Genomic DNA, 11390 nt, shown 5'->3' on the forward strand with positions numbered 1-11390 from the left:
TGACCCGGTTGCGCTCCCGGCTGACACCTGATCGTATACACATGTTTATTTTTCTCAATAAGAACGAGTAGGCAGAAAACTGGACACTGTGAGTCTTTAGTAAGTACTTTTCTGTTAGTAGTCTCAGCCTTCACTTTATAAGACTATGTCCGCGTAGAATATTTTTATGAGCCTGATCATTGATATCCTGCGTGTCAAACATGTAATAATAATAATAAATTTTATTTAAAGGCGCCTTTCTCTGCACTAAAGGACACCGCACAGATATATATATAAATATATACATACACGAATTTACATTAGAGGAAACAAAATCAAAGTCAAAATGAAAACAATATAAACTAACAAAGTGGTAAGAAAAAGAATAGAAACAAAAATGACAGTGCAATTAGAGTCAGACGGAGTAGGCGGTTTTGAACAGATATGTTTTGAGTTGAGTGATTTAAAATGGGGGAAAGAATCTGTGTTTCTGAGTTGGGGTGTTAATGAGTTCCAGAGACGGGGAGCAGAGCGGCTGAATGCTCGGCTCCCCATAGTGGTGAGACGGGCGGAGGGGACAGACAGGTGTATGGAGGAAGAGGATCTGAGGGAGTGGGAGGGAGTGGGAACATGGAGGAGGTCGGACAGATATGGGGGGGCGAGGTTGTGGATGGTCTTCAATGTTAGCAGGAGGACTTTGAACTGAATACGGAACTGAACAGGGAGCCAGTGGAGCTGTTGGAGGACAGGAGTGATGTGGTGGATGGAGGGGATTCGGGTAATGATACGGGCAGCTGAATTCTGGACCAGTTGGAGTTTATGGAGGGATTTGTGAGGGAGGCCGAAGAGGAGAGAGTTACAGTAGTCCAGACGGGAAGTGACAAGGCTGTGGACAAGGATGGCGGCAGTGTGGGGGGTGAGGGAGGGGCGGAGACGATTGATGTTATGAAGATGGAAGTAGGCAGTCCTGGTGATGTTATTGATGTGTGATTGAAAGGATAATGTGCTGTCAAGGATGACACCCAGACTCTTAACCTGGGGGGAGGGTGAGACGGAGGAGTTATCAGTGGTGAGGGAGAAGCTGTTGGATTTGGATAGAGTGGATTTGGTGCCAATGAGGAGAACCTCTGTTTTATTACTGTTTAATTTAAGGAAATTTAGGGTGAACCAGGTTTTCATTTCAGAGATGCAATCAGTGAGGGAGATGGGCGGGAGAGTGGACGAGGGGTTAGTGGTGAGGTAGAGCTGGGTGTCATCTGCGTAACAGTGGAAGTGAATGTTGAATTTGTGGAAGATATTACCAAGGGGAAGGAGGTAGATGATGAAGAGGAGGGGCCCCAGGACAGAGCCCTGGGGCACCCCTGTAGTGACAGAGGAAGGAGTGGATTTAAAGGACTTGAGTTGAGTGAACTGTGTGCGGCCAGAGAGGTAAGATGTGAACCAGTCTAACGGAGTGTGGGTGATACCAATGGAGGATAGCCGAGTGAGGAGGGTGGTGTGACGGATGGTATCAAAGGCTGCACTTAGGTCGAGGAGGATGAGGATGGTTAGGATTCCAGATGTACCCGTATTCAATACTGTCAGTTCTATGCATTTTGTTGCTGTAAAAAATACAATTTAGGGGGAAAACAACGTATTTGGCCTTGTTTTTGACGTAAGAATAATAACGGGTTTTTTTTAATCAATTAATCGATAATTGATCGTTAACATTTCCAAAAATCGATCACGGAAAATACTTCAAATGTACATCCCTAATCCCGATGGTAATCAATACATAATGTGTTCTTAAAAAAGAGGTAAAAAAAGCTGCTATCTACAGCCGGAGTAAACCTGGGAAACACCAACCAATCCCTGCCATCAGGAGCCAAATGATGAAACCAATCAAATCCCGTCCTGCCGTTCTGCCCGCCTCCTGCAGAGCGTACATTACATGTTTGTTTGTGTTTTTAACTTTCACTATGAGAATGTTTTGGTGTTTTCTTACCGCTGAGTGAGACATGAGTTGACTTAGTGCAAAACACAAACCATGTGCTGAGGACCGGTTTTGAATCAGTCACCATCATATGGTCGTGAATTTTGGAGGAGCTCCGAGGGGAGGTGTCAAATCTAATTTAACGATCTAACTATTAATCTGTGATCCTCTGTATGTAAATGCACTGTACTATACGTGCTGATTCTCCTCCACAGACAGATTTACTTTGCTGCACGGCACTCCACACTGACATGAAAACTTGCATACCCGGACTGAGACCTGGCGTAGGATTTGAGCATATCCTCCGCCCACGTTCAGATTGATAAATGCCAACCTTTGCGTGGAAATGGTCTTACACCCTGTTTTCGGTCGTACGCACGTTTGATAAATGAGGGCCATTGTGAGGGAGTAGGAACAAGTCAAATACCAAAAAGTGGAAGTTCTACATTATTTCTTCTGGTCACATCACATACATCTTTTCCTGAAGCAGTTTCTAAATGATTGCTTTGAGGTGGTTTTAAAGCAGTATTATCAGAACAGAAATCTGTAACAGCAGTTGGAAGTCAAAAAGGGTCAACAATCCTTTGTGTACTGATGTTTGTGTCTCTGTGTATCTCCTCACTTTGAAGATCTGTTTGAGGCTGTGTTCTGAGGGCGTGGGGAGACACAGCATACTGAAGTGGCGAATAAACCGTGCGGTAACCGGATTGCGTCCCCCTCCTGGAGGAGCACATGCAGCAGCAATGATCATTTCCTGGAAGACAGGAAAAAGAAAGAATAATAGAAAGAGAGATTGTTTGCTAAAATGTAAAAGACATGAGGAGTAATAAAAGATGAGCAACATATGTACTATAAGATTATCTGCCAACTGACTACGTTGAGAGCAGAAATGGAATGGGGTCCAACTGGACCAAACACGAATAATGAAAAAATGTTGCAGCTGCAAGCAATTGGAAAAACTGTGAAATGAAACAATCCCTTCAATATTTTCTTGATTATTTTTCAATCAATCTTTGAAATATCAGAAAATAGTAAAGACAACGCTCAAATTTCCAGACCTGTAAGTAACATCCTTTTGTTGGTCGCCTTTCCAACAATTCAATTCCAATGCTAGTTATTTTACAACAGCATACGACAGGATAATAACATGGTAGTAATTAAGAGGCTGGAACAAGGGATGGATTACAAAATGAAAATAATTTAGAAGTTGAATATGATTTTTATTTATCTATTACAACCAGTATTAGATTTGGGTCTAATGTTGAGAGAGTTACAGAATACAAATATCTTGGCATCTGGCTCCATGAGAAACTGGCATTTAAATCTCAGATTGTTCATCTTGTGTGCAAACTGCAACAGAAAATTGGCTTCTTGAACAGAAACAGAACCAACTTTTCAATGATCTGTAGGAAGAAAATTATTGAAGCAGTTTTCCTATCGGTTCTTGATTATGGTGATGCTCACAAAGTCATGTCTGCTATTAAACTCTAAAGTATGATGTTTACAAAGGACACACTGCAATGTGTTCCTGAGAGGAACTGGATATTGTGCAGGAATTGAAATACCTTGGTGTCACACTGGATCCCACATTGTCTTTTAAGAACCATGTCAGAATCATGATGTATTGTTTCCATCTGGTACTAATCTTCATCGTTTGTTATGAACTCTGTTTTGACCTGCCGGGGACTACAGATGATAATTAGCCTTATGGCTAACTCTGGCATATTTACATGGATGCTACGCTGAAATGTTCAATAATATGCACTGTCCCTTTAAATGAATAAATAAAAACAATAATCCAAAAAATCTATGGTTGTGGATTTAGTAGCATTTTTATACAAATTTAATGAGAAACTTTTACTCTACATTTATTTTAAAAACTTTTGGTTTGATTCTCATAAAAGGCCTGGGTGAGGGAGTGAACAAATCACACTTGTTTTTCTTAGTCACTATCTCTTCCTGAATGTGTCAATACCATGGTGTTTGACCTAAGGGCCAGGAGATTCCTGGTATTTGCAGTTTTCATTTGTACTACCAACTGGGCCCTAAGATCACTTTATTGGATGATTCTGAGCAGCTGCCACCACCTTGGTATGGTGGTTTATTTGCCAGAAAGAATAGCCAGAAACAGTTTACTATCTACTCCAGCGTCTGTTGAGCTGTGAGTAAACACATACTACAGCTCTAAAATAAATTGATGACAGAGCATGAACCCCTCTCTCCCCTAGGTGTGTGCCATAAACGTTTATACCTGGATGTCCTTCCAATAGAACTTTTTCCTGTCGAAGAAGCCAGAAAAGTCTTGGAACTGACGGAGGAGCTCTATCGGGGGCTGAGAGCCATAACTGTCCAGCTTAGGCATATTCAGGTCATCCACAAAGACTACTAACTTCTTGTTACCAGGTGCACCTACGCAGGCAGGGGAGTGAAGAGAAAAAGAGAACCAGTCAACAGAGGTTTGAGCTCTTAAACAGCATTAAAGGATGATAATGTATGTATTTACACAGAAGAAAAGCATGATAGAAAAGGCCAGCCATAGTGATTTTGGTGCATGTAACAACAAGTCAGAATCATTTTTCAAAGACTTTACATGCTTTGTCCACATTGAAATATACACATCATTGAAACAGTGAATAGTACCCAGAATATTCTTCCTCTTTTTCTCCAGCTTGGACTCGATGAACTCTTGTGTCCGGGCAGAGGATGTCTGAGCAGAGAAGTTAATGTATACTGGTAGGTACCCTGCCTGTACCTGGATACTGTTTAGAAGGCCCCGAGCAACCACTGACTGTAAAGGGCAGACACAGAGAAATACTTATCAACCTAAACACAACTGCTTATCTTGTAAAAAGTTTGAGCCCTGTGAGGAACTCTAGGGCTGTTTCCGAAATCGCCTACTCTACTAGCAGTACGTACTGATATGTCCAAAATTCAGTATGTAGTAAGTAGTATGTGAACAAGAGCAAAATCTGCAGTTAGCCAAAACTCCCCAGATGTCTACTGATACGGGAAAATATCTCAGTGTGCATCGGACCAGTCTGCCTCGCGTACTGTTTCCCATAATGCACAGCGCTCATTCTGCTTTTTCTTTTTCCTCATTTTTTGACGAGAGGAAATCCGTTTTTGGGTGCTGTGAAAGTTATCAAATTACATATAAACTACTTCCTAACTTTTTAAATCATAAATGGATGCTAAATAAGCTTTTTATTTATCGGCTTCGCTGTTGTTTACTTCCGCTTTCCGAAACCGGAAATCCAGCAAAGTCTGGCTCAGCATGCTGCATGACAGATCGAACAGAACAGTCATACTACAGACTAAATTCAAACGCAGTATGTAGTAGGCAATACCTACTGCCTACTACATTAGTAAGTAGTATGTAGCAGGCCGTTTCGGAAACAGCCTTAATTTAGGTCCATTTTTGGTTTGTCTCTGGTGAACTCAAAGTGAAACTCTTAGGTCTTTGCTGATCTTGTCCTGTGTATGTGGTGAAGCGTTTTCCAATAACAAATCTTATCCTGCTTTCTTTGAACCTTTAAATGTATCATTCACTGTCAGTGTTCATTTTGCTGAGGAAAATTATGATGATAATTAATGGGCACCGTTTTTAAAGTTGTGCACACTAAAAATAACAGCAACAATTCTCCACATTTAGCTCCAAAACAACATAAAAATATAGGGTTAATTTTCAGAAGTCACTTTTTTTTATCACATTTAGAGAAATATTTGTGATCTTCTTCACATTTAATTTTGTTGTGAAGTAACAATCACTGTTAAATCCAAATGCTAAATCCAAATCTAAATGTTAAATAAAAATTAAAATGTTAAATATAAATGTTAAATATAAATGTTGACTATATATCTAAATGTTAAATATAAATGTTTATTATTAAATCTAAATGTTAAATATAAATATAAATGTTTAATATAAAAATAAATTTAAATGTTAAATCTAAATGTTAAATCTAAATGTTAAATCTAAATGTTAAATCTAAATGTTAAATCTAAATGTTGACTATATATCTAAATGTTAAATCTAAATGTTGATTATTAAATCTAAATGTTAAATATAGATGTTTAATATAAATATAAATTAAAATGTTAAATATAAATGTTAAATATGAATGTTGACTATATATTTAAATGTTTAATCTAAATATAAATTAAAATGTTAAATCTAAATGTTAAATCTAAAGGTTGATTATTAAATTTAAATGTTAAATCTAAATGTTAAATCTAAATGTTGACTATATATTTAAATGTTTAATCTAAATATAAATTAAAATGTTCAATCTAAATGTTAAATCTAAATGTTAAATCTAAATGTTAAATCTAAATGTTAACTCTAAATGTTGACTATATATTTAAATGCTAAATCAAAATGTTGATTATTAAATCTAAATGTTAAATCTAAATGTTAAATCTAAATGTTGACTATATATTTAAATGTTAAATCTAAATGTTGATTATTAAATCTGAATGTTGATTATTAAATTTTAATGTTAAATGTTTAATATAAATGTTAAATGTTGCTCTGCAATCCTAAATAGCTGATATGCAAATCCATACTGTCACCCACGGAAATGCCAAAATAAAAGCTTCATAAAGAGATACAGACTTAGCAATAGGAACTTATATGGTCCGTCCAATAGACTGGGTCAGTTCTGTCTCTGAGCGTTGTGAAATCTTTTTATGGCCTCCTAAACTGCCTTTACTCTTAGGTGCATTAGTGTGCAAATAATAAATGGCACAGCCTTTTATCTGTTTTTGATCATGTTACTGTGTTACAAGACCCTATGTCATATCAGACTGTATATATAATGGACAGCGTCGCTCCGCCTGTTCCAGAACGCTGCCATCATGTAAATTTTCTGCAGCCAGAGTCTGCGCAGTAGGGAATTTGTGTGTTTCCATGGTAAGAAGCTCCGCCCTACAGCGTAGCGTCCAGAGGTCCTACGGAGTTTCTCTCTATGGCAGCTGTCATTAAAAGTAAACCTGGAAGTAAAACCCTGTTTTTTAACCTCTAATAACTAACGAAAAAGAAAGTCTTCAGAAAAAAGAGGCCTTGAACACAAAACGGTCAAATAATAACTACATATTACCACAGCATACCGATTTAAGAAACATTCATACCACGTGTATTTATTCTTTAAAGTTTGACTGCAGCCCCATTCAAATGAATGGGGGAGACAGAGTTTTTGACCTATACTGCAGTCAGCCACTAGGGGGAGCAGTTTTTGTGGCAGCCTCACTTCGAGCCGAGCGAGATGATGTCCATTTTATATACAGTCTGTCATATGCATGTCATATGTATGTGTTTCAGCAACAGTGAGCCAGTATTCTTTCATGATTCCTCACCTTTCCCACTCCAGTTTCACCGGTAAAGAGCACAGAGCGCTGCACAGACAACAGTTTCTCCATCAGATAGCCGAATCGGACAGTGTCTGTGGTAGGGACCAGCGTCTCAAAAAAGGGTTGCTCCTTGTTGTATTTAAATGAAGGGATGACCTTCTCCCATGGCTCAAGTCGCTTGTGGGTAAAGTTCATGTACACACTCCACAGAGTACCACTCCTGGGCAACTACTCAGCACATATAAAGGAGATGAAATAACCCAAATAAAACACATCAAAAACATTGTTAACATAGCATAGAACATTTACAAAAATGTCTACATACATACTTTTGATAAGGAAACGCATTCTTACAGTCTATTTGGAGACATTTAGAACTTTCCTTTTGGCTTGACATTTAGCATTTACCTGCATGATTTATTTCCCTTAATATTGATGCATGTTCATACCAACATACTATATCATCTTCAGGGTTCGTACACTTTTTTCATGGTCAAATTCAAGTACTTTTCAGGGACTTTTAAGGTCAATTTTCAAACTTTTAAAGTACTACTTTTCAACATACAGTAAGAGAGGCATGAACATTTGCACTGGGTGGGCCAAATGATATCAGCTGTAGTCATTTTAAGAGCTTAACAGGGCACATCAGCCTGATGCTTTTCTAAGGAGAAATCATTTCATGTTTTCATTGTTTCTTCTATTCAAATTGATATTGTTATTGATCCTGTTACTAATAAGCCTTCAATGTTCAGACACAAGCAGTGGCCGAACCGCTGTCACTCGTGGGGTGTTTGTAGCTCGGGTCCGGTCACCGCATGACCGTGGTCTGTCTGTGGTCTCCATGAGAAACACTGTGACCGACCGCGGTCATGCGATAACATGCACTGAGCTACAAACACCCCGCGGGTGACAGCGGTATGGCTGCTTGGAATCATCACACCACCTACAGGTTATATGGCACAGTGCTTAGATCACACCACCTACACGTTATATGGTACAGTGCTTCTACATCACACCACCTACATGTTATATGGTACAGTGCTTCTACATCACACATGCCTAGCATGTAGCATAAACAGGCAGTCAACACATAATAGACTAATTAACGTGTAGGGCTAACGTGGGGTCGCTCTGTCCTCTAGGAGCGACATCACGTCACACATGACAACAGAACAGCGTGTCACACACGCAAGCACATCAGGGAGAGCGGTTATTCTTTTTTTTACATTTGACTATTTTATTTCTCTCCATTGAATCGATCTGTTGAGTCAGATTGCTGTTAATTGTGAAATATATATGATTAGAATTTCAAGCATTTACAAGCATTAAACCTAAAATTCAAGCATTTTTCAAACCTTGAAAACACAACATTAAAATGCAAGCATTTTCAAGGATTTCAAGCACCCGTATGAACCCTGTATCTCGTTCAACTAAAATTAAGTTGAAAACAGAAACAACACCAGCTTCGTATGCATGCATCGTGCAAAACCCCTTCATTCCTTCACTGGTTTCCCTTATTTATTAATGGGTGTGTGCTGGTACACATACAGTACCTTAGCATTGGTATTGTCTTCAAACTGCTCCCTGACAAAGATGTCAAAAGTGTCCCATTGCGAACTGGTCAGGTTGCCGCCTACTGCCCACAGGTAGCAAAATATGAAGGTCTGGCACAATACACTGTTGAGATGTTTGGAATCCTAACACCAACAAACAAACATGAAAAGAGAGATGTTTCATGTTGTTAGACGTAGGAGCTGCTATGTCTCTGACACACAGAGACTGAGATCATGTTCAAGATTGGTCTCTTTGTGGCACACAAACAGCAACAAAATTGACTGGAGTGATGGGAAATGATTTTGTTTAACGTACCATTTTGAGGTCTGGTCCGGCTTTTCCCAGAAGTAGTGCCTCTAGCAAGGAGCACAAAGTGGTGACCTTACTGATGTTCACCTGGCAAATCACCTGGGTACAATGAGTTCGCACAAACTGAAGACCTTTCTCCACATACTGCTCAAACAGCTCAAAGAGATACGTTTTTACTGCATCTGGGAGCTTGAGAGAGAAGAGATAAAGATGGTCAAAGGAAGAGGAGGGTATGGTAAGAGACATTTATCTACATCAGCAAAAAAGCAATCCAGTTAGTTTTCCTTAGAGCACATTCAACATAGCTGACATCCTGGGTCAAGAGTTCAGAGTTCTCTCTACTACTACTCATCTCATCACTATCATTGCTCTCTCTCTCTCTCTCTCTCTCTCTCTCTCTCTCTCTCTCTCTCTCTCTCTCTCTCTCTCTCTCTCTTGCTTTTAAGCCTCTCAGTTATTTCAAACATTAATATATACCGGCCGTAATCAAGGAATGCCCCACTTACCCCACATTCACAACCCATCTTTAACGATGGCTCGAATCTTCATCGTTTGTTATGAACTCTGTTTTGACCTGCCGGGGACTACGGATGAAAATTAGCCTTATGGTTAACTCTGGCATATTTACATGGATGCTACGCTGAAATGTTCAAATATCTTTTAGAATAGATTTTAAGATTATTTTATTGGTTTTTAAATCTCTTAATGGTCTTGGCCCTTCTTATTTATCAGATTTATAATATGAGCCAGTGAGAGCCCTCAGGTCTTCTGGTAGTGGACTTTTAATTGTACCAAAAGTTAGAACAAAGACTCACGGTGAGGCAGCTTTTTATCATCACATCATTTGGAGCACCCTACCTGAAGATCTGAGGGCTGCACAGTGTCAACAATTTTAAAAGAGAACTCAAGACTGAGCTTTTTAGTCTCTCTTTAACTGAGTTTCATCCTTATAACAGTTTTATTTATTTATTCATTTATTTATTTAGTTAGTTATTATCTAGTTCAGAGTTTAGTCACTTTTATTCTATTTTATTTATTCATTTATTTATTTTAAGTATAGCATCTTATTTTCTTTCAATGTTTTAATATTTTAGTGTTTTATAATCTTAGAAATGTATTTTATTTTGTGATTTTAATATCCTGTGTTGAGTTTTAACATCTTATTTTACTTCCAGTGTTTCCCCATTAAGATATCATGAGAGCGTTTCCTCAGTTCGTTCAGCAACTTCTTTTTTATTTTTTATTTATTTTATTGTTATTGTTATTGTTATTATTATTATTATTATTATTATTATTATTATTATTATTATTGTTATTGTTATTGTTATTGTTAACCTTAGGACTGGGGGGGTGGGGTCGGGGCTGGGAACGGGAACAGGAACTTTTTCTTAATTGATTCTATTTGAAGTTGTTTTTATGTACAGCACTTTGTGCTACAATGTCATTGTATGAAAAGTGCTTTATAAATAAAGTCTGATTGAGACTGATTGATTAAAATGCACTGTCCCTTTAAATAAATACATAAATATAAAAATGGAAGAATAACAATAATATAGAAAATACAACCTTGGCTCCAAGCCCAGTGATCCATGTTTGTACATATGGCAACCACTTGAGCTCATCTGGGTCAATATATACCATCCCACAGCGACTGACAGTGGCTGGAGATGCAACAGCCAAGTCCTGGACCTGAAAACACAGTTTAAAAGGATATCATAAGAGAGCCTAGAAGAACAAAGTACATACTCACTTATTCAGCTAGCATGAATACGGCAACTTCTTATTGAACACACAAATATGAATCTCAACTTCCAATGTATTCAGCTCTAACCTCAAACACCATATGTATGGATGGAGTAAGTTTAATCCGCTCGCTGTTCGCCAGACAAAGCATCTTGTTGTCATCCAGCACAGTGTTCATATTCTCAATCCACAGGGCATCAACTGGCCCGTCGCAGACCACCCACTTGTGGATATCAGTGTTGTCGTTGACTGCATCACGGACACTCAAGGCCATTAGACCATCTCGCCACTCCAGTGTTAACGTGTTGACCTGATGTGTTAAGGTAAAAAATGAGTTTATGTATAGGAAAAAGTGAAGACGCTGTTGTAATGTGTTATTTGGTCTGCAATACCTCTCCGTAGAGCTCTCCCATTGTAACAGATTTCGGGTTTAGAACATAAGTCCTAACAGGCTGATAGAATGGGTTCTTAGCCTTGTGACCTG

The 11390-nt window shown here is 38.5% G+C and overlaps 1 protein-coding gene across 1 annotated transcript in view; it reads right to left on the reverse strand.

Annotated features, from left to right (window-relative positions):
• Nucleotides 1–11390, reverse strand: part of dnah6 (dynein, axonemal, heavy chain 6) — a 112543-nt gene that overhangs the window by 56716 nt on the left and 44437 nt on the right. Inside the window, 9 exon segments of the mRNA XM_034706214.1 lie at nucleotides 2574–2705; nucleotides 4203–4360; nucleotides 4592–4739; nucleotides 7307–7528; nucleotides 8854–8997; nucleotides 9170–9352; nucleotides 10730–10852; nucleotides 10995–11216; nucleotides 11299–11390. The exon segment at nucleotides 11299–11390 is cut by the window's right edge and continues 121 nt beyond it. Of these exon segments, the coding sequence (XP_034562105.1) occupies nucleotides 2574–2705; nucleotides 4203–4360; nucleotides 4592–4739; nucleotides 7307–7528; nucleotides 8854–8997; nucleotides 9170–9352; nucleotides 10730–10852; nucleotides 10995–11216; nucleotides 11299–11390 (1424 nt within the window).

This window comes from Notolabrus celidotus, chromosome 17 (assembly GCF_009762535.1).
Source record: "Notolabrus celidotus isolate fNotCel1 chromosome 17, fNotCel1.pri, whole genome shotgun sequence".
Classification (NCBI taxonomy): Eukaryota; Metazoa; Chordata; class Actinopteri; order Labriformes; family Labridae; genus Notolabrus; species Notolabrus celidotus.